Source organism: Tamandua tetradactyla, chromosome 5 (assembly GCF_023851605.1).
Source record: "Tamandua tetradactyla isolate mTamTet1 chromosome 5, mTamTet1.pri, whole genome shotgun sequence".
Taxonomy (NCBI): Eukaryota; Metazoa; Chordata; class Mammalia; order Pilosa; family Myrmecophagidae; genus Tamandua; species Tamandua tetradactyla.
Window position 1 is genome coordinate 128,115,261 of NC_135331.1, and position 24,940 is coordinate 128,140,200.

The 24,940-nt window shown below is 32.2% G+C and overlaps 1 protein-coding gene across 12 annotated transcripts in view; it reads left to right on the forward strand.

The window, feature by feature from the left end:
• RIMS1 (regulating synaptic membrane exocytosis 1) overlaps positions 1-24,940 on the forward strand; it is a 490,334-nt gene that overhangs the window by 355,153 nt on the left and 110,241 nt on the right. For 5 of the 12 annotated variants that reach the window (XM_077162229.1, XM_077162215.1, XM_077162216.1 and 2 more), the window contains 3 exons: positions 5,573-5,685; positions 9,549-9,578; positions 20,388-20,500. In XM_077162229.1, the coding sequence (XP_077018344.1) occupies positions 5,573-5,685; positions 9,549-9,578; positions 20,388-20,500 (256 nt within the window). Of the gene's footprint in view, positions 1-4,291; positions 4,813-5,572; positions 5,686-9,548; positions 9,579-17,972; positions 18,108-20,387; positions 20,501-24,940 lie in introns of those variants that run through there. The other 7 variants (XM_077162226.1, XM_077162225.1, XM_077162227.1 and 4 more) reach the window with 4 other exon arrangements.

Here is a 24,940-nt window from a genome sequence, read left to right on the forward strand (position 1 = left end):
ATTTTTCTATGAAATAATCATAACTTTTGATGCCCATTGCCTGCCTCAACAGATTTGGCCTTACTGTAACCAGAGTGTTGCTGACGGTACTGCTAGCTAAGCCTTATCAGTACTGCTAGCTAAGCCTCATACCAGGTTTCGTGGGTCACCAAAAGCATTCATAACAAGGCCAGTAGGAATAAGTAGTCAAGTTTATTAAAGAGACAGTATGTGTTAAAGAAATTAATACGGATGTGTTCAAGGGAGAAGCACACACTTGAGTGGACTGGGTTAGCTTGTTTTATAGGGAGGTTTTGTTGTTAGCAGGCTTCTCTAGTGACCTTTGAATACCTGAGATTTACATGGTTTGTAGTAACCAGATGCTTATGTAGTTTGCTGGTTTGCTTTAGGGAAATTCTTGCTTTAGGGAGTTTGCAGTTTGCTTTAATTCTTTTGAAGCTAGATAAGAAAAAAGGGATTACCAGGTGTCTGTTAACTCTTTAATCACGGAATAGGAAATGAGGTACCTGCAGTTGTCTTATTCTATCCTGCTTTAATATGAGGAGCAGCCTTGTAAGGAAACGTTTTTTAAAATATGGTGACCAGTTGTAGAAGACATGCAGAATTGATTGCTTTCTTTTTTTTCCTTCTTTCTTCCTTCCTTTGCTTCTTACTTTCTTCCCTCCCTACCTCCCTTCCCTTCCCTTCCTTCTTTCCTCTCCCCCGCTCTCTTTCTTTCTTTTCTTCCTTCCTTCCCTCCTTCCCCACTCCCTCACTCCTTCCCTTTTCTTTTCTTTTCTTTTCTTTTTCTTTCTTTCCTTCCTTTCTCTCTCTCTTGCTCTCCTTTTCTTTTTTCTTTTCTTTTTCCTTCCTTCCTTCCTTCTTTCCTTCCTTCCTCTCCCTTCCCCTCTCCTCTACTTCCCTTCTCCCCTTCTCTTCCCATTTTTCCTAGGCACTTATAAACAGTGTTTTAGATTCTCTTGGTAAACTCCTCAGTAATATATGCCTTCCTTCTCATCCTCATGTGAATTCAGCTCCATAAACTGCTAGCACAATTTCTGCATTCCATTCTGTTGAGTTTTTTCTTCTGGAACCTTCTACAATTTGCATCCTATCTGGGAGTTGCTTTTCTAGACTACTCTTTAGAATTGCTTAAATACGCATATTATCTTTCTCCTACTGCTGTTGGGAAGAACCTCTGCAGGTCTGTAATGGGCTATTACTGTGCAATTTTGTCAGCAGGAGCCATTTTGAAGGCTTGACTTTAAATACCATGTAATGTCCACCCCCTAACAAGTCATTAAAAAAAAACCCATTACTACATATTTAAGCTTCAATAGAAGCAATTCACTACAAGTCCATTTGCAACCAAGGAAATACATGAGTAAAGAAAAGTGTTTCACTTAGGTTCAGGTCAAAACACTACTTTTCAGCTAGAGTAGGTATGGTTTGAGTTCACTGGTTAATAGATCTTAGAACTGGAGTCAGTGAACTGATGTCAGACATATTTAGGCTTGAATTGGAATTTTGTTCTAGAATCTTCATGTTTTTTGTTTTAAACAATTAGAATAATATTATTACCTTCCACATAAAATTGTTGGAACTATCAAATGATATATATAGCAGAGTAGGCACATTTGATACTTGGACATATGTTAGTTTTGTGTTATAGTAACACACTCATATATATATATTAATATATACAGATATGTGAAATTACCATTTCTATGTCATGATATAAAAACAAGACATGTCTCAATGGACAGAAAGGAGTGCTAGCATTAAGCCAGGCAGTCCTATTTATGAATCCCACCTCTACTTCATGTTAGCTCTTTGTCTTTTGGCAAGTCACTCTCTGACCCTCAATTATTACATCTATAAAATGGGAGTAGTAACACTTAATTCTCAGGGTGGCTGTTGTGAGAATACCAGAAAATGCACTTATACATTTGCAAAAAACCAAAAAATTATGCATACATGCAGACATGTAAATATGTGTACAAAAATGCATGCATACATACACACATATATACATATACACACACATATATATATATGCATGCATTCAGTGTCTGTGGCATGTATAAATGCTTAGTATGGATACTCAGTAAAGAATAGTTGTTACTATCATTTTACTCATTCATCATTCACTCCCTATCCGGTTCTCAATCTGGTTGTTCTAAATCTCACTCATTTTCTTACAACCTTACATTGTCACATCCCATGGCTTGAAATGATCATCTACAGCTGAGAGTCTCCTGACTTAACACTTCGATATCTCAGAATTTATTAATTGTCCTTTGGTCTTCTTTTAAAAAACTGTACTTGATTCCATTCTTTCTCATCTCCAAAGCTTTACTCTATTTAAGTTCTGCATTTCCCCTCTTGTAACCTAGACTTACGGCCACATTCTTCTCTGTTCCTCAAGGGAAGTGGAAGCATAGTTTTCTATGCTTCCACTGTGGTCTGGACTCTTATTTGTATAAATTGGTTGGTGGCAGGAACTGTTGTCATTATTATAGGACTTTTAGTTCATGTCAAGGGGAAAACAGACCTTGTGTGAAATGATTAGCCTCAAACACTACAAGCTTTTCTTTCCAGGCTCTTCACGTCTCGAGGCGCAGATATTCTCAAGCTGTATAATACTCACTCAGAAAGCCTATTACTTATCCCTGAAATTGTTTCTTATATTTTGTCACCTTATAAGATTCACCTAAATTATTCACATCTCAAGTCTCAGTTAAGTAGTCCTTTTAGTGCTTATGAAGTTGCATTGAGGGATGAAGCAAGATTTTATTGAAATTGAAAGATCCATGAGATTTTTCAGTATTATGGTAAAAATTGTGTCATTTACTTTCAACTACATTTAGAAAGTGTATTTTGAATAAGGATTACTTTTAAGTTTATGTGAATGATAAGGGCTTTTAAAGAGGAATAGATAAAAACACATCATTATAAAGGAACTGATCATGCAGGCCTTCCTACAATAATTGTATGAAGTGTATACATGCGTTGTTGAGTTATTGTGAAAAATTAATTTAGAATTATTGAACAATTTTTGATATATTATTGTCAATTTTTTTTTAATTCATAAGTTGAGATGACAGTCAACTCAAGGTTTCAGAGTTTCTGTTATGATCTGATGAAACATTAATCCATAGCTCAATAAGATAAAATGCACATGTATCTTATGATTTTTGAAACCTGACCTTTTCCCATTTTATTGCTCCAAAATGAGGAGGTACCCTGAATCAAAATCATCATAACTGTGAATCATTTTACCTAAAAGAAAAAGGAATATATACAGTCTGAACAAAAATGGAATAAAGCAACCAATAATTAATATAGTTTTGGTCATTAATATGTAATCCTTACCTTGACACACTTTTAGTGACATACTAAGTAAATTTTACAGCCTTTAAAAAGAATGCGGTTTTATGTTGCTTCATTTGTAAAAAAAAAAAAAAAAAAAAAGACAATACATAATAGGTATTTTAGACATTTTTTATTTAGAATAGATAATGAAATGATGGAAAAAATGTATCTGTTTTAAGCCTAATTATATGTTGAAATAAAAATATCAATTTTTCACTCTTAATCCTTTATTCAGAGTTGTCTTCACATAATTTTGAACACATATTGAGGTAATAGTTGATATAGGGACAGATACTTTTTTAGATATTTTTGTATATGAGTGCACTTGTTTTTATCCATAGATCAGGCATTTCCATTTTATCATCTTTTATCATTTAATACTTTTGTTTGCTTAAATTAGCCTCAAAAGATTCCTTTGCAATCTATTTGGCATAGATTCAGTAATTGAAAAGTGGGCTTTTCAATATTAAAATAGACTTTCAATTATTGAAAAGAAAGACTTTTACAGGCGTTATTTTTTCTTGACGGCAAGTGCTTAAAATATCCCTGTAATCATTATTCTAATTATATTCACTCATTCAATCAACATATCTTTTTTGAGCTCTCAGTCTCTGTGGAGCTTTGTTCTAGGCATTGAAGATACAGCTCAGTAACAAAAACAAGACACAGAAGTCTCTGCCCTGGAGACCTTAGAACAGGTTGATTACCTTAGGGAAATGTAGATTATCCCTTTTAAAAACTGCATGGCATGAACATTTGCAATAATAACTTGTCAGTTTGATGTGAATTCCATTTCAGTAATTCTGTGATGGGTTTTCTTCTGGTTTTAAAAATCACTGTCTTATAAGAGTAATCAGGTTTTCCTTGGACAGATATGTGGTATCAAAGTAAATGTGAACCTGCTGACTGAAGATCTTTTTTGACCCTAATGTTTTAGGGTTCTCCCACCATGTCTTTCTAGAAGGGGACACGCAGCCCCAAGAGCGACTGATCAGCCAGTCATTAGGGGGAAACATCCCGCTCGCTCCAGGTCGAGTGAGCACTCTAGTGTCAGAACACTGTGTTCTATGCACCACCTTGCCCCTGGAGGGTCGGCGCCACCTTCTCCGCTTCTGACAAGGTCGCTATTCAGTGTCCAGCCCAGCATTCATGTCCTGCCTCCAGGTGTTGGTGTGGTCTTGTACCTTCCTGAGCACTTGATGCTTTCACTCATTATGACACCATGGTTTTTAACCCTCTTTGTGACACTGAAACCTCTCCCACATCTCCTATTACTTGCATCTATTTTCACTGTGCTGGTAGTATTCTATAGCTCCTGCCAATTAGCTACCATTGAAAAAATAAATCTGGCTGTGTATGTCCTTCCATCTGTTTGTGGCATAATCATATATAACTTTTTAAATATGTGAAATTTTGATAAGAAATTATCTGAAATTAAAACTGGATTTGCTTCAAAGTGTAAGAAGAATTTTAAAAAAATGTTCATGTATTCAGTAAAATATTAGAGTGTTTTAGTTTCTTTAATTAAAAAAAACAGTTGGAATGCCAGCAGATGGAGGTCAGCTTAGTCCTTTGCAGTAGTGGTGCATCTGTATGCTACTCAGATTTTCATTTGTAATTGCAATCATTGTAACTAGTAGTTTTTATAGCATTTATTAAGGTTATTTTTTGAAATTTTATTCAAGGTTTTTCCTGTTTAAAAGTAAACTATAGGTGATTGGTAATTTATGAAAGTCTGCTACTAGAATTATTCTTACCAGTTGTAAATAATTCTAGAGTATATATCTACTTAATAGCAATTTAGGCAACAGTCTCTTTTCCCTAATTTATTCATACCATGAAGATCCAGAGGCTGTAATTAGGTGGATTTGATTTAGCGCTACCAAGAATGAATAACCGGCCAGAAAGCGCAAACTTCAAAGAAAGACAATGAAAAGAAGTGAAAGAAACACAATGAAAAGAAGTGAATCCAATTCTGTTTAGTTCAGGAATTCATTGTGCAGATGTGTGTGTGACAGACACTGCCCCATGTCTTTTAGCCTCTTTTTAAATATTCCTTTGGCACATAAGTAGGAAATATTGGAATTTGCTTCCAAAGGCACAGTTGGGAGGTTATGTCTGTTATTATAGTAATAGGAGGAAGATAAAGGTTTTTTTCAGGCCATGTTGGAATTTTGTTGTTTCATTCCCCTCCCCCCACTTTGTTTTTGGCTTACAGAATGCACCGACAGAGAAGTCCAACCCAGTCTCCTCCAGTAGACACACCCTTCAGCAGTCGCAGGGGAAGACAGCTCCCACAAGTGCCAGTGAGAAGTGGCAGTATAGAACAAGGTATCCAATAAAGGGAGGCCGTGGTCCAAAAATCTTGGGTTTGAAAACCACCTTTTTTTTATATATGCCTTTTATTGAATGAATGGTAGTTTGATTGTATGTAGTTTGCTTTATCCTGAACATTCAAGTTTCTTAGAAATTTTTCTTCGGAACCTAGCTGTAATGGTTTGTGGCATATGCTCAGTTTTTGCTGAAGGCATGAATGCAGTGAATTTTCGATGGTCAAGTAATAGAACTGATTGAGACCAAAAAATACCTTTGTTCAAAGGGACAAAGGAAGAAAATAAGATTTAAAACCTCAGTACAATATAGTATTATTTAATGTATTAAAGGGAGACATTTTACCTTATTTTAAAAACATTTTTTTAAACTAAATCCTTTATCATATTAAAGTCTTTAAGGATTTTTTTTTAACTTACAGTATCCCTGTATTTTTTATGTAAGTTTGATAATGAAAAAAGGGCTTGGAGCACACATTTTCCTGTCCTTTTAACAGTTGATGTTACTTTAAGTTTCCCTTAATTTGAGCAGTAGGTTGCATTTTATTTTCCTAAAGAGAGAGAGTGTGTGTATTGTGTACATGCATCTGTTGAAACTAAATTCACTAAACTGCCTAGTCAAGATGATTAAAAACTGACCCAAGGTGCTATCCCATGTCTCAATAGGTGAAATGATTTGTTATCAGGGATTTGCTAAGAAATTTACTATTTTCTAATTTGGAGTTGTAGTATAAATGAAGCGGTCTTAGATATATTAAAACACATCTTGTAAATCTTTATGCCTGTGAAACAACTGAAAGGTTAACATTTTGAATATTTTTTCAACAGTGTCAATTGTTGCTGATATAAAATTTCTATTTCCATTCTTTATTGAGGATGCTGGATATGTGTTTCACTGATTTAATGAAGTTCTTTTCTAAACACAGAAATGTTAAAGATCTAAGAAGATAAAGGCATTGTTTCTAATATTGGTGCAGCTTAGATTGTGATACAGAATACTCGATTATGCTAGAAATTAGTGTAGGTTTTAAGAGGTATCAGTTTATTAATAGAGAAATACTGGTATAGTGAACTTTGGATCTGTGTTTAAAAAAATACATACATACACCCGTCGATACATCACATTTTAATTTTCACTGTTGCTGTAGGGTATTCTTTTAGTTAATCTGAAAAATCTGATGCTTTGTGAATCTCTGACTTTCTTTTCTAAAATACCACTTTATTCATTTAATTGATCAATTCACTTGTCTAACAAACTCTTTCTTCTCTCTCTTGGGAATACTTTGAGAAGATTATTCATAATTAATATTATTAAGGCTCTAAGGAACAGTAGCCCAGGTGAAATTACTTAAAATTTTGCATATTAAAAAAATATAAAAGTTGGTGTTTAAATTGTCCATTCATGAACTCCTGTTGCACAACTAAAAAACCTAAAGTTTGGTGTTCAGCTGCCAACCCACTGACCATATTTTGCTTAAGATTGATATCCAAAAAGTTATTTGTTCCTTAAATTCTTTGCATTTCCTCTATTTGCAAATAAATCACTCTGCACGTTCAAAATATGTAAAGGTTCTGAATACAGCTTTTAAATGGTGAGATTATAGTCATTATTTCTGTAGAAATAACAGTTGCTTCTCTGAAATCAGTTGTATGTTGGATTTTGGTTTAAAAAGATCACATTTTATTGTAAATATCAATGTCACTGTTTATGATATTTGTATTCACAGTTGTCTTTTGAGAAATCATCAGTATGTAAGGATTGAATTGAGGTGGGAAAAAGGGAATGACTGAGTATGAAACTGATGGTGTTATTATGTTGATAATAAATATATTTATTAAATAAATAATACATTTAATATCATAAATACATTAGTAAACACTTTTGAAGTTCCTGGAATATATAATTTCAAGAGTCTTATAAATATAACCACTTAAAAATATGACAATAGACCTGTGTTATTTTATCTAGGTGTTCTTCTATAATTAAAATAGATATTGTTCACTTTATGATGTTATGATGTGCTTTGGGACTTTTGGTAAATGATACTGTCTGCTGTCATCTTATTATGGATCTATTTCATGCTAAATAATTCACATGATAGCTTTGTACTAAAATATATTTTTAAAAGTAAATGTATATATTTTGATTCATGAACTAGACAGGATTTGACATATTCTACTTAAGATGAATTTCATTGTTCTTTTTGTGGCTATTAAGTAGGCTTATGTTTTGCTTTTGTTCCTTAGACTTTATTTCTGTCTTCTACAAAGATTAATGCTGTCATTTATTTGCAGTTAATTAAGCTCTACTGCATTTGACTTCCCTCCTTCTTCCCTTCTTTCACTTCTTTTTTGTTTGTTATTTTTAACAAAAGGTGTTTTTTTTTAAAAAAAAACATAAGCAGTTGATTGGTAAGACCAAATATTTCAAATGGTATAGATTCTTGAACAGTGAATCAACTGCATGATGAATTTATAGAATGTCTTTTCATACACAATTTCTGTGTATAATTATCTACATTATGTTTTTAGGATATGTGTTGGGACATGTATATTGTTTGACAGATAAATATTATTTTCTTGTAGTTCAAATTTACCAATCCCTCTTTGTACCACTAAAGCAACCTTATTTTAAATACTGATATATCATATGCAAAGACATGTCTACTTAATTTTTCTAAAAGTGTTCTCAAGTTTCTTTTAAAAATTGGAAATGTTGCCCTGTTATGCTGTATGGCTAGACTGTTATGCTATATGACTATGCTAAAGTATGTTTAGGGAAAAAGAAGAGGTGATTACAATACAGAATTTCAGAGAAAGTAATCGAGCAAGTCAACTTACATTTTATGTAACTATAATAGTGTGTGATAATAAGGTCAGAGAGTTCCAACAAATTTCTCCGGTGGTATTCCAACATTTTATTCCAGTGTAGCCCTTGTTTTGAGTGAGGCTGAATGTAATATAGTTGGTTCTATGAAAAATTTGTGTGGTTTTCTAAAACCAGCGAAGTAATGTTTTTTTCATGCTGAGCTGAATGTCTGATAAATTTTTAAAGATCATTCATAGTCTAACACTTGTGGTGTGTCAGTTATGTTTTATGTGTTCTTGTATTACCTAAAACTCTAATGGTATTCCACTTCAGAAATATCTAGATAGGCCATTATTTTTCAGTACGTAGTATATTACAAGAAGGTGAATCTGAAACTATGAAATGTCTCCAAAATACAGTCTTTAAAGAAATAAGAAATTTCACTTTGGCCTAGTGTAATATAACTGAAGAAGGGAAAATGAATTACTTAATCTGGAATATGTTTTTTGTTAATAGAAAGTGTTATATTTTCCACAGTGAAAAGAAATGCCTGCTGTTAAGTAAAAAGTGTAATTTATTTTTTGTATTTAATGTATGAAATTTCAAATTACCTGAAATGCTATCATTTATGAATTGATGAAAATTTTAATTATGAACATTAAATAGGCTTTGAAATGCTTTTATAGTGAAGACTCACAATGGATTCAAATTAAAATGTTTAGGTAAAATTAGTACTGAAGTATTACATAATTCTTGAAAAACAAGAAAAAAATACCACGAAATAAACTTTTCAAATACCAAAGATATGAATTTCCTAAAGTTTCTGTTTTTATTTTATATATTTCAATTTTTATATTCATTCTTTCTTTGGTTAATTTTACTACCATATTTGAGACTTTCTCATGGTTTTTCATTGCAATTTATCATGTCACATTTGTATGTTAAGCATTTTTATTGTTCATGCCATCGTCTTCATTCACATTTACGTGTCTAACTATAAATCTGCTGATTTCTTTCTTTTGTTTCCATCATTATGTGCATTTAATTCATTGAAGAACAAGAAAAATATAACTCTTCCACAAAAGGTAAATATTAATGTAACTTTTTAAACCATTTAATATTGTACTTTTCTGTTATGAGCATTATATACCTATATTTATTGAAATAATAAGCAAAATTACCCAACAGGTACTTATTTCCCTGAATGATTTTGTAGTGTGTTTAGTTTTAATTCTTTCCTGTTATGAACTATTCACATCCAACAAGAAAAGATTACATTAAAAATGAGATTATATTGACTTCGGAATTTATCTAAATTGACAGTTAGAAAATAATTCCTTCTGGAAAATAACATTCTTTATTAGTTCTTTTTGTTTATTTGTTAACATTTCCTGTTCTCATAGATAAAGGGTTTAATTTTCTATTCAGTGGTAAATCCACATGCAGAAAACAGCAATTTTTTTTGAATTGCAGTCATGAATTTAGGAAATTGCTGCCTAAATATTACTTCTCTCAGCCTCAATATTGGTAATGATGTCCACTAATTCTATGTTTCTGAGGGGCTTAGGAAAGGCAAAGCATCCAGCCGGCTACACTGGCACATTGCTGGCCTCCTATCTTACTGTCTTACGGATCCCATTTTCTTTGTGGTCTGCACTTTGGTTCCAGATAAGTGTAGGTCTCGTCCAACTCTTAGGTGCCACCTGCACCGGTTCCTATGCAGTGCTTCTGTTGACCTGATCATTAAATGTCTTAGCGTGAGATTTTAGCTTGATGTAGTAAGAATTACCATAAACATTCATATATATGTATTATGCTGAACAACTTAATAAAAGCATATTTACTCAATATTTGAATTGGAATTAATGGCTGAATTAATTTGCTGCCCATATTTATCCTCAGAGTTAGTCCCTAGAGTAGCAACGTCCCTATCTTATGAATGAGGAGCCACAGGTTCTGAGAGATTAAGAGATTTTCCCATTCATACCACTTATGAGTGGTAGACTATATACTTAGGTCTTCTTATTTTTTACCTCTTTCCACTATACTTTGCAGTATTCTATTTTAGGCCAAATCCCAAATATATCATCCCTGAGTCTTAATATATTTGGTTTATGGTATGTACCTCAGTATTACAAAGTGAAATGGGATGTAATAATAATAAATTATTTTAGTTTGGATTTAAAAAGTATGATTATGTTTATATTTATAACTTAATGTACATGTTGTGGGATAATATCTGACATATTAGACATTAAATGCATATTAATATAATAAAATAGTATTCGGTGAGATTAAGATGTTTTGTTCACTAGACTTTGCATGCATTTCTGGCCATCCTGCATTTGAAATTCAGGTATCAGAAACATACTTTAGATTTCAGCAGTATAAAAATGGCCAATGTATTTGTAAGTAGATTCAGAAGAATTTAGTTGGGTTGTCAAGATAAATTTTAGAGTGATGAAAGCATATTATTATTAATGAAATATTATAAGTAGCTAATCAAAAAATAGAACATACAAAATCCTTAAGTAGTAAAACCTAAAGTCTACGTGAAGTATGTACCTTTATGTAAGGCCTTATTATAAAGTATGTTAGATTGTCACATTTTTAGAGGGTCAGTGTGTCCTGGCTGAGAGGTGTAATCACCTTGCCAAGTCTTCCTCAGAGGCAGGGTATGGAGATGCTTCACAGAACGGACCACGTGACCAAAACAACCAAAGAAGCACATGCCAAAACACATCTGCAAGGCGCCCAGCAGCAAAGAATGCTGCACCTCCTCACAGGTTTCAGAGACAATGGCTCAGCCACCAAAAGTTCAAAAACCCCAGAAGGGTTAGAAGCAGGTTCAAGAAATGTCTTGAAAGTCAACTTTTAGATGTACATAACTTGAAAGAAAGGGAGAGATTTGTTTAGCAAAGCAGCCCTACTTCAGTGAGCTGAAGACCTGTTTTATGAGATTGAAGATAGCTTGAGCAAGTGCTCCTTGGGGGTAGATGAGGACTGGGACCCAGTATTCTTATCTCTGTAACTGCTGAAGACCCCCTTAAGGGTTATTTTGGTGACTTGTAGGATGACCAGTGGTCCCAGATTGCCAGAGATTGAGAGGTTTCCTGACTCACAACACTTCTGCTGCTAAAACCAGGACAGTCCCCGGCACAGTGGCATAGTTGGCCACCCTAACTGAAGGGGAACATCCTATTGGTTTTCTAGCATGTATTTTGTAAAACCAGATAAACACTGTTAACATTTTTAGTAGGAGATACTGTTACTTGAGCACTTAGAGTCAGTGACTCTAACAGTTATATATTATCTCATTATATATTCCTCACAGCCTGAGACATAGTTATTACATCCTTATTTTCTAACCGAGAAAACTTAAGCCTAGAAAAGTTAAAAATATGGCTCCTTCTTAGTCATTCATCTGGCAAGAGTTAGAACAGGGAATAAAACGCCTACCTCCCTTCAAGACCTTGTTCTCACCCACTTTAGTGAGACAGCCTTTAGTGAGTACCTACTGTGCTTGCATTGTCACACGATTTTAAATAACAACAATGTGCAACTACAAAGAAGTACTGTTACCCCTATTTTATTGAAATAGAATCAAAGGAGTCGAGTTGTATACCTAAGGTGAGAAAAAACTGCTGTGTAGCAGAGCCAGTTGATTGCACAGCTCATATTCTGTCTCCTTCGCACTGGAGCACCACCACGACCCAGGATCTTGGAGAGGCTCCCTTAGACATCCTGCCTTGTCCTCATGACCCAAATGTTTGCCACTCAGCTAAATATTCTAGTACCTGACTTGCCTCTCTTATTACCATGCAATTTGAGAAACGAAGCTGTTGTATTTTAATAAAGATAACTCATTCTTGGGCTTGAAAAGTTAATTGAGAAACTATCAATGTTCATACTATTTCACGTACCTTTTACTTCCCTCCTGTATGTTGAAAGCTGAGAGACCATATCATTTTAGGCTTCACAAACTGCTTTAGAGGCATATTTTAAAGTATTCATTAAAAAAAATAAGCCAATTTTTCCCTCTCTGCTACATTTCTTGGACAGTTTTAAAGAGCCCAGAATGTAGTTTGGGGGCATCGAAATAATGATATAAGAAGATCAAAACTGAACCAGAAATAAAATGACTTCAAGGTGAGAAAAAATGTTATTGTCATAATAAATTTCTAATTTACATGCCTTTAGATAGTATTTCTTAAGTGCAGTAACATTTTGGCTTTTAGAAGCAATTTTGAAGTATTACAAAGCACATCATGACTTTCCTTTGTCATAAAAACTATGTAATTTAAACACCTGGAGAGATAAGGCTATTAGAATTCAAGTGATTTAATAAATTATTTGTAGAGGAACAATGAGTAAATACATATCTTTGCTTTTTTTCATGTTTCACTGATAAAATATATAATTACTGTAACCAGATCATTGGTACTGTTCAGGGATTGTCTCTAGTCAATTGCATTAACTATGCAAGGTTTCTATAATAAATGCTCAAATAAATTGCCTGTATTTTACTTCTTTAAATGTTGGCAACAACAGTTTGAATGCTAAGTTATGCAAAATGTAATTTTGTGGAAATGTTAAGCATTAGCTTAAATTAGGTACAATTCCTGTACAAAAGTGACAAATAGCAATTTTAGTGATTTATTTTTATACTAATTATTTTACAGATAATGTGCACTTATTTTTAGAGTGTGCTATAGTTGTCAGCACATTACAGTAAAACATATAACTTGACTTTTGCTAATTATGTAAACTACTATGTTTATTTTTCAGAATCAGCATTATTTTATCTGTCAGTAAATTGCCAAGGATTTCAATTTTATCTACATTTCTATTATTATTTAATAGATACACAGGCCAGGTGATGTTTTTCCTATTGTTATATGTTAAGATTTCAAAGGTGCAAATTTTTTAATCTTCCTGAGTATTGCTCCTTCTGAATACTTGAACTATGGATATTTATGAATAAGTATTCATAAATATTTGGAGCTCCATCAGTAAAGGTATCATTTACTCATTTTGTTTTTTGCCACAAACCCATACGTTTTGCTGTACTTGTACTTCTCTTTAAACTTCGGAGCACAGAGGGTGAAGCAGTCCAACTAGAACGAATCAGAAGTTATGATTGTTATCCTCTTTTTGCGTTCTTCTTATACACATATATTTATTTATTTATAATACTTTTATAGACTTTTTATATGTCAAATATTTGACGCTTAAATCAACCAAGTCTCAATTTGCAAGCAATACCCAATTCATGAAGAAACTCATTACCCCTTCCTTCCTGAGTTTTGTTGGAAAAGCACAAAAGGAAAAAAGAAGACAACAAGATGTCTAGCCATGTGATTATGTTCTGTTATTCTTTTTTCTCTAAAAGTAGGTATGTCCTCCAATTATGTAAAATGTGGAAAGAGGTCAAGATAAATTGACTTTAAATTTAGCGAAGACAATATTTCAAGTTATACAATGTCTAGCCTTTCAAGACAGAATCTGTTGCCACTATTTTTTTTGGAATAATGAAGAATTATGAATAAACATTAGAGATCACTTAGGATGAACAACATGACCCATCAGTGGTTGGTTTTGTTGTCTTCCATTGAAGCCTTAATTACACGGCATAAAGTTTGTATTCCAAGAAGTGCTTCATGAATAACAAGTGCACCCTCTCAAAAACTGAATAACCTTTAAAAAGCGATATAACTGTGTGTGGCAAAAAAAGGACAAGGCTAAGAGACATTCTCTCATTGACTGTAACTTTCTTATCTCTCAATTACTAGTATTTTCAGTGTTACTCTGGGGCTTGGCAAGTTTGATACTGAGAACAATGCCTGGAGTAGAAATTCCTGAGCTTTGTTTTAGGTACCTCAGTAAAAATAATCATGCTAAACAAGAGATTTATTGTTTATAAATAACATTGCATTCAAAACATTGTATTGAATGCAATGGTATTTGAGTGACTATATATACAAATTACCTATTCTGCCTATGCCAATATTCCACTTCAATTATCTATAGCAGAATGCATGATATTTTCTTTAAAAGTTTTTAAAGGCAGTTTACTTCCTGCATTTTATGTTCCTCATGTTTTATAGAAGTTTTCTTCTACCATTTATATTATCATAAGATAATTCTTAACATCAAAGAGAATCATACACAGCCACAAGGGAAACAATGTGGAAAATTTCTACACTTGCAGTTGAGATGCATTTTATTCTAGGAAAGCAACCCACAATTTAGGCACTCCTATATAGCCAAAAAACTTTGACAATTTATTCTCTATGTATGTATGATGCATTGGTGTGGGAAGGATGGAGGGTGGATAAGTATTATACCAAAGTTGTTACTACACTTGTATTACTCCAGACATAAGGGTGAAGTTGAAAGGATGATTTTTTTTTTATTTCAATTGAAAAACCATACTAGGAAATAGTGATTTTTTTTTCTTTAACAGCTCTAGATTTGGAAAACTAGCAGATTTTTAGATATTGAAAATTAGGTGGTAGAGTAAGAGAAAAAGTCCCTGTAGTTTTCCTTTTATTTTTTTTTATTTTTTTACAAATGTGAAAATCATATCAAATTACCTAAACCATCTTGAAATAATACAGAATTATAGAATACGACAGCTAGAAGTTACTCTGAGTAATCTCTTCACTTTACAAATGGAGACTCTGCGATGGAGAGAAGTAATAAGAATTCATCAAGGTCACATTGATGAACTGATGAATTGTGGTGACACTAGGACTAAAATCTGTACCTGATGATTCCTAGTCTTCATTGTTTTCTTTTCGTCACTTCCTCCCAGGTGTATGGAGAATATTTATCCATCTTAATTCTTATTCCTCTGAAAAAATTGTGAGCAAGAATAGTACTGCCTTTTTTTTATTTAAAATGTCAGTTTTTTAAAAATATATTTTAAGACCTAGTTTATAAAATAAGTTATCCTGTCTTCCTTTTCAGACTTGTACAGTTTGTACAAGTAAAGGTTACAAACTCAGTTAGTTAGCTAAATTTCCATCTTTCACTACTTAATCTCAGTCTTCCATATTATATTGTTTCTTGTATTTGAGTTCCCACTATCAATGAAGTTATTTCTTAAAGTACTTCAGAGAAATGATGTCTTTTCACTGCTGTCAATAACTAAGGCATTATAGATGCTTCAAGTTTCATTCATGTATTTCTTTCTACTTGACAACTTCCAGGTGTACAGCCATTTACCATTGCCTCTCTGAAAGAGATCCTCTGGGATCAAAGAGATGGCGCCCCTAATGCAGAACTCTCATTGTACCACTATACAGCAAGCAAGCAGAGGTGGCAGTTTTTCAATTCATAAAGTACAGTGGCATATCCTAGTTAACCAGACAGACTGACTTACCCTGTCCAGATATTATTATGTATCACCTTTGCCACACATACTAGCTACAATTGTTAAAAAATAAAATTATTATAATCTTTATACTTTAGTTTATTTCATAATTAGAATATTTTCTCATGCCTACCCTCTTTTACAGTCGTATTTCACCTAGAACACGTGAAAAATATTGCAAGATTTAGCCATATATTAATATGGGTTACTTTGCGCCTATGCACATAGGCATCTGAAATTTTGAATTCATGTTAATTTCTAGAAGTCTGGGGGAAATGTGAAAGATTTAAGCATTTTGAAAATCAGAGCAATGCATTTTTATGTGAAGGTAATTGATGAATAATTTTTAAATTGTGTTTAAAAAGCCTAATGTTTATAATGATTTTAAACATAACTGTAATATTGTCGATATTTTTAAGCAAGTCACAAGTGTCTGTTAAATGAAAGATTTTCCCAGAAAATCACATTCTCCTTGTGGGAAACGATATTGTAGAATTTTTTTCAATGATGAGCTAGTGTAGCTTGTTAAAGATTCTCCAGCTTTTTTTTTCTAAGTCAGAATTCATGAAAGGGATAGATCTATAAAAATAGATATAGGCACAGACATAGCATTTGCAAGTGATTTCAGCGTGACTGTAGACTCAGCAAAGATCATCCACAAGGCTAGATTAGGAATTCTTAGTGCAGTATGTGCCATGAAAGGGAAGTAATTTTTTAATCTGAACTTTTATTTTTGATAATATCTAACATTTGTCATTAAAAGTTGTAATAAATTACAGTACTTTATAAATTATATTTACTCTTCTCACCCTACTTGCTCCATTCAATATTTTTCTTTTCAGTTTTAAAATACAAGGATTTCACCAGTATGGTTTTAATTTAACCCCTAAAAATAAGGTAGCTTTTTACTTTCTTAATTGTAATATTGATATTGACATATGTAGAACATCTGATAAAAATGCCAGAGTTTGGAAGTAAAAATCTATGTAGAATAAAATTGATCTAGTTAAAAGGGTTCATAGGCAATGAATATTTTTACATAAATTAATGTGTGCTTTTAAAAACACAATTTATTAACAACATGAAACACATCCTTCAGCTTGTAGAAAGTATAGTGCAAAATTCCAACCTAAAAACAATACTGTATAATTTATAAAATTCCAAAATAATTATATTTTAGAAGCAAAAAGACAGTTTTTTTTAAGACATTAGTGTTTAATAAGCTATGGCACCATCTATGATTACAGGTAGTAAGTCTGTAGTAAACATCCTTATCTTTTGACTATATCATATGCAAGCTAAATTTTCATTAAAGACTAAATAAATTACAAGTCAACTTTATTTGTTGTAGAAAATGAGAGGTATTATTTAACTCTCCAGTATGTGGCTATTATTAAATTTCTTAAAATTAAAACCCGGAAGGTCTCATCTTTTTGTAAAGGAGTGACAACTGATATTTTAATGATTCTGTTAGTTTACAATGTTACCACCATTCAGAATGTTACTGAAATGTGGATTTAAAGGTAGTGTTTGTGGGAAAACTGAAAATTCTTTGTTTCATATTTTAATTCTGCTATTGGCAATAAAATTGATAAAGTCGTGAAATTTTTCAGTAATGATCAGTAATCATTCTTTTCAAAGTAAGATTTTTTAGCTTTCTGGGCTGGGGTTGAGTATTGAAATACTCAACAGATAATCGTATTTCATTGATTCAGTTCACCTTTGATCATTGCTAGTTATTTTGCTCTTTAGAATTCATGTAAATTTAATGGAGTCATATTTTCTGATTCAAATTCTGAAAATATCTATATTCATCCATAAACTTGTCTTAATATATAGATTGACACACCTGTAATCCACAGATAATGATATTTTATTCCACAATATGGTTGAAAATAAAAAAGGCAAGATAAGCAAAATCCTTAGGAAAGTTAAAGAACTTCCAAATTCACTCTGAAGGTTTTTCGTTGATATTTTTGGAAAAAAAAAATTTGCTGAAACATGCTAACTTGTATAAAAAAAATTTTCAGAATGGACAATAATGTACGTATCATCAGGAAATAATGAGAATACTAAAAAATATATGTGATAATATATAATTATCTGATCTTTTTTGTATAAGTGATAAGCTATTTGCATTTTGCTTTGGTTCTTTTTGGAATCAAGCAGTGAGATGGCATAGCAGTTAAACTGTTGTTGGAGAGACAAGAAGATCCACTCATGATTTTGAGTCAAAGTATGTATTTGGAGGAATTCTTTCTCTGACAAAGTAGAAGATGTCAGTTTTAGAAATAAAGGTAGTAATAAATTACTCATTTTGGGAAGGTGTATGTGAAGCCTATAAAACCATTTTAAGGATTCAGTTTAGTTGGGCTACCACTATCTTCTTATGTTTTAACTTTGAATTTTGCAAAATGAATATTTAAATCCCACTTATCATATGCCAAGTAATCCTGTGTAGATTTATGAGACACTGTCCAGTTATTACTCTCTTTAGAATTTAGGCACTGTCCAGTTAATCATTGTAATTGTTTTAGATTGCTTCAAGCAAGAAACTCTTGGGAATTAATATTTCCAGTACCTTAAGTAATTGTCCTCACTAATAATTATAAGATTCTCAAAGAAAAGTTCACAAAGCTATAGGCTAATCATTGTAGAAAAATTAGTATAATTTCCTAAGAGCAGTTATCCTTAAGTCACTTAAATTTGTTTAATATTGCAAGTTGAGGTTGCTTTGAATTGCTTTAATCTTTTAAATAGAGAGTCTAGCTGATTATAGTTCATTTCACTTCCTAAAAGTTCAAAGCAGATGACTGAGCCTGAACCAAAGATACCCTGCATTCCATTGTAGAAAGCAGAGAACAGATATTTGCCCATTTTCTTATATTGCATATGACTTCTAAATATAACTCACATTTTTCAATAAATTTGTCTCTGTTCTTAATTACTCTAAAGTGGAATTTTGCTTTATACAGTTTATTTTGAATCCTTATTACTTCCAGGTAATTAAAACATGTCTGAACTGCTTTTCTCAAGCTGTTCACTGAACCATCCTCTAAACATAATAATAGTTCCCAGTGGCTATCTCCGAAGTCAGCATTTTCAAACCAAACCAAGTTTGTGTCATTGCTCAGTTCATATTGATATTGTCTGTCTAGCTTACTGAATTTAAACAAAGCCAAACACTTAATAATTTGATTATTGATGTATGATTAAAATACATAGCCATGCATTTCAAACTTTAAGTACTTATCTTGGGCTATTAGTCTGTACCTGAACATATATAATTACATATTTGCTTAATTTTTCAATTGGATGTCAAAGTCTTTAATCAAAGATGATAGGCTAAGCTTAATCATCACAATTGAAAAAATTGTCCACAAGTGCCTTTATAAATTATACCTACTGTGGGAATTAAGAAATGAAATCAGCAGTCAGATTTCATCAGATATATTAACATTCCCATTAACCTTTAAAACATTAGGGCTTCTTGGCAAAAAAATTTTCCCTGACGCATGTAATATACAAGTTATGAAATAATTTTTAGTGCTTGTTTTTACTGGGATTAGGTAGCCTGGGAAACTGTCAAAAGATAAAGTTGTAAAATAAACTTAGTCTTCATACAACACAGGTATAAGCTTTTGAAAAGTCAATCCTGCACGCAACTGTATCCCTAATTCTATTTCTTTCTTCATTTATAAAAACGCAAAAATTAAAGGCAGATTTGAAGCTCCATTCCTTATGATAGATTCTGACTTTAAAAAAAAAATGCTTTTTTGAATTTCACAGTTCTCCCCCTCAAAAGAGTCTTATTTGCTACTTAAAAAATGATAAAAGTTTACAAGAAATACTTTTCTCTGCATATTATAAATTAAAGATATAAAAATTTTCAATCATAGTTTCATACATTAGAGATTTTACGCATTATTCAAACATAGACATCAGACAGAAAACTAAGCCTTTCTCTTAGTAGATCAATTTTTAGGGCTGGCAAATATTCATGAAAATGTACTGGTAGAAATGATTTAATAAGAAGTTCCATAGAAAAGTAAGTACTTACTGATTTAAACAATTTTTAGTTCGCTGCAGTTAGCTGAGGATGTTAAGAGGGTGTGTGCATGCACGTAAGCATGTGCATATATGTGTGATGTGTTAAGTATGATTTGTTTTCTCTATGTACATGCAACAACCAGTTGATTAAATAGAAAACATATTTTCACAATTAAATTTAGATTCATTTATGAACAGAATCGAAAATATTTCATCTTAGAAGAAGAAATAGAGTACTTACCTTCTGTTACTAACATTTGTGTTCCCCATTTTGTGTGATTTGAATCACGTTCATCATTAGATTAACAGTTGCTAGTACTGTATATCTGCTTTTCATTTAATTTATTAATCATGTCTTAATTCTAAATTTCATTTAAGTCAAACCAAAAGCATTGAAATTTTAAACCATTCATGTCTGAAAGTTGCTTCACTTGTTTTAATAGGCTTCCATTGTGTGTTTTTACAGCAAGCTTAGTAGTGGAGGAGCGAACAAGACAGATGAAAATGAAAGTGCATCGATTTAAGCAGACAACAGGGTCTGGTTCTAGTCAAGAACTTGATCGCGAGCAATATTCCAAGGTAAAATTAGTAGTATCCAAACAATAGTTTCACTCTTAGAAATGTACATGTGTGTACTAGGCAGGACCCATTAGCACCAAAATTGTATGAGAGAGGTTTTCATTCAAATGATAGCCTTTCATCATAATTCCTACCAAAGTCCATACAGCAGCTCTCCTCTTGATAGTTTTCACAAGACATAACTTTGTTTATTAAAATATTATTTATTAGCAAATTTAGTATTTTTCTAAAAAAAAGTGACTATTTTGTATTGGAGCCAAATTCACACAAATAAGCAATATATTTGAAGCCATTCTGTTGCCAGAATATCATTCAAATATTGCATTTAAAATATCAGATATATATGTGATATAATCTTAATTAATAGATATATTTCAGGTTGGTATTGACTATTAAGATGTTAGTAAGAAAAATCATTTGAATGAGATTTCTTATTGATCTGTCTTTAGTAAAAAAAAAAAACAAAAGTAACTGTTTTCAAACTTTTAGAAACTGAAATCCATATATTTTCAAGTGCTGATTAAGCATTTAATTTATATTTGTATTTTTGAAGGAAACAAGTGATAAACTTCTATTATTAATTAATTTTAATTAAAATAATCATAGAATTTTCTATTTCATTATGTAATTCTACATATATTGTCTGGTTTATTTAAATATCCTTTGTTAGAGTACTACAAAATTGTCAACACCCATTGCAGGTAAAACTTTGTTATAATCTGATGGTAAGCCCTTTTGGAAGAAATTCAAACTTAAATATGAGCTACGCTGACTCAATACTGCTAGTTTGAAATATGAACCTAGAGAAACATACTTATTTTGTATTAATGGAAATGGTTCACTATATAGCCATATAATCATCACAGACCAATAAAAAAAATCAGAGGTGCTTACCAAATATGATGCAGTATGACTTACACTGTCATAGGGTCATGTGTGTTGGACAAAATCTATCACTTTCCACATTAGTCAGATGGATTTCCAATTGAGACAACGCCAAGGCTCAGTGTGTTTCAGTGAAGCTCAACTTCCTAAGAAACTGAAACAACTATTTAAAAAGTAAAATCAGTAATGCAAAAAAGTAACTAAATAGGAAACAAAATATCGTGATGGTCCATAGAGTTGCTGATTCCAGATCCATATATCTTCTCTGCAGCTTATTCTTCATGGTGTTATCACTTCATCAGCTTACTTGTATGTCTTTATGGATGTCATCTTCAGTTCTGTTTCTTTTACTACAAATGCAGTAAGAATTGGAAGGCCAGAGTGATTTAGGTTTTCTCACCACAGTCAGAGGCAGTTATTTCAAAAAACTGAACTGGCAGTCCTTCATTAAGCTGGAAAGGCTTCATCGATTTCTCAGCATCATGTCAAAAGATGAGGTGAAATAGAGTAGCAAGGGGAGGGAGGGCTAGTACAGGAAGCAAGAAAGAGGTAAGTGAACAACTGGGATAAAATACTGAAAGTCTTTCTGGATCATTCTGAACTAGGTTTCTAATGAGTCGATCAGAAAATAGTCCACAACATGAAGTGCTATAGATGTCTAAACCACCACTAATACTTATAGTCATAATAAATCAAAATAGGTTTATCTGCTTTGGAAAATTCCAAAATCTGTCCAAATTCAGTGGCCCATAGAAATTTGTAACTTGGAAACACCTCAAGTTCCCTATTTCTACTCCAGCTCCATTATTTAGCAAAATATGAAAATAGGACTCAGAAGAAATAAGATAATTTACCAGTAACAGTAAGGTTTCTTTGTAGAGTAATAAACATTAGAACTCTTCATCTGGGTCTTGGGCACCTTTTTATTCTGCTTTTTAGGTCATTGAAATGTACTTATTACTCCAGCTTAATTTAGAGGTTCTCATATGACTTCAAATTTGCATACAAGTAAATTAGCATATTCTATCCTTATTCCCTCCTTTGTACTTGCTCCACCTTTCTCTCATTGCCTTAAAACAGTCATTTATAAGATCCTTTACCTTCAAATATATTACTGTTGCTCTTTCTGCATGAATCAATGCTGTTATATTTTAAAATAAAATTATTATAAATTAATATCAATCATGGGAAATCAAAGCTATGGTAACTCTAAAAACTTATGAGAAACGGGAAAATATGTAAGATAAAATTGCACAAATGTTTAGCTATTTTTATTTTTATGTCAAATGAAAGGCAAAACTCTCCACAATTCTAATATTCTTATTATAGCCTAAAGCTTACGATAGGATTTTTAATTAAATTTCAATAGCCATATTGAAATTCAAATCTGTCTTGCATAATTGAGCATTTTTTTCACTTTTTATGTTTTTACACCAAGCTTTTATAATATACTTTATAAAAATCTATTTCATGTCTATAATTAAGAACCAGTATTATCATAGATTAAATTTTGAACTTAATATGAGCTGGAACTCAACATCAAGGGGTTGAGAAAACCTCCTTGACCAAAAGGGCGAAGAGAGAAATGAGACAAAATAAAATGTCAATGGCTGAGAGATTTCAAACCGAGTTGAGAGGTTATCCTAAAGGTTGTTCGTATGCATTATATGGATATCACCTTTTTAGTTAAGGTATATTGGAGAGGCTGGAGGGAAGTGCCTGAAAATGTAGAGCTGTGTTCCAGTAGCCATGTTTCTTGAAGATGGTTAAAAAATGAAATTGAACTTCATTCTTTTATTGACTCTTGTTTAGTGCCTTAATCCATTTGTCCTTTTGGGTGAAGCAATATACCTTTATTGAAAGACCTGCAAAATTAGAAATTAGTTAGCCATTCTCAAAAAAAATACTTGTAAGTATCAGTAAAACTAGACTGTCTTCATGGCCAGAATGTAGTAAAATTCCTGAGATGCTTTTTGAAAACTGTTACCTCTTTACAAAAAGTTAAATGACCCTCACATTCATCTTGAATAAATAGTTAGCACTAACTTTGCTTTTGAAAACGAGCAAAACTGCTTTGGTATCCTTGCAATGTGGCACCATGCTTTTTTTTCTTTGATGTTATACAGAGCTGCATGCCTCAGTGATGGAGTGAACTTCATCACAGGAGTGTGAATGTGCATTTAGGTCCTCACATATTAAGGAGTGCTTATGTTTCTCTAACCCAGGGATAGAGACCAAGGTTGAAGTGATAGGTTTTATAGTTAGCTGCTGGGTGTTTATTATTACTGACTTCTAAAAATAGTAGATCCATAATTAGACTCCCCTTCATACCAGTGTCTTAGTTCCCAGTTGTAGTGATCGGTATAAATTCCTCTTGAGTACATCGCTTTCCTCAAATATAACTAAAGTTTTCTCATTGAAATATTTAATTGATAAAAAAGTAAATTTAATAAATCAAGCTTGTTATAAAGTTAAAGTGATTCTTTACATTTTTAACAGATTTTTAAATACAATAAATGTAGCTCTAAAAAGTGAATGTGAAAGTTTTTCATTTTCTTCAAATAATCAAAATGAAGAAAAATGTGACCTAATGTCAGAATGATCGCTTTTTCTTTACCCTAATGTTAAAAAATTTAGTAAGACATAAGGTCTCTTAAAATTCCTTTTTTGTTTCTTTGCTGAAATTTCAAAGGTCTAGTCTACAAAAAGGTTGAGAAAGAGATAGCTTATAGAAAAAGAAGATTTCTTAGGTTGTAAAACTGTTTCCCTATGAATGCACATATTTTTAAGCTGTAGTCTACACAGTCTGTTGTTGGCATTACCAAATAAGGGCATCATTTGAGCTGGATGTCCACACAATGCCAGGAAATCTACAGCTGGACAAATTCGTAGAGCACTAGATTCCCATTCCTTCATAGACTCTCATAGATAAACTATAATTTCAACGTACGTGGAAGGATTATACATAATTGCATAGGACATCTCTTTTGCACAATAGTTTCAAAGACCAGGAGTTTTATAGGAGTTTTAGTTGTACCCGAGCAACACAGTTAAATTCTGGTTCTGCTCCCTGAGCATATTAAGCTTTTAGCACATCTGCTCTGTAAGTAAAGAACAGTTCTTATGAAAATGAATCATGTCTGTCAGGTTCATGCTATCAGATATGACAGAATTTGCTGCTTAAACTGCATTATTATAGTGCTTTGAATAGATTATCTTAACTCACATTAATTTTAGACCAAACATGAAATTATATAACTAAATCAGTCCTGAACATAATAACATACATATATTTCCTTTTAGAGATAGTTTATGTATGGCTTTCTAAGACAAATCCCACAGTTATGAAAATATCCTTTGGAAAGATAAATGTAGGATATTCCAAAAATTGGGAATTGTTTCATGCCTGATGTGTAATTCTTTCACAAACACGTATACATGAGGGGTGAACAATTAAAACTAATATTTAAATGTTTTAAGCCTATATACACTTAAATTGTGGATTATAAAATAAAATGTGAGTCTCTTCTGTAGAGTTATTTTTAAACTATTGTC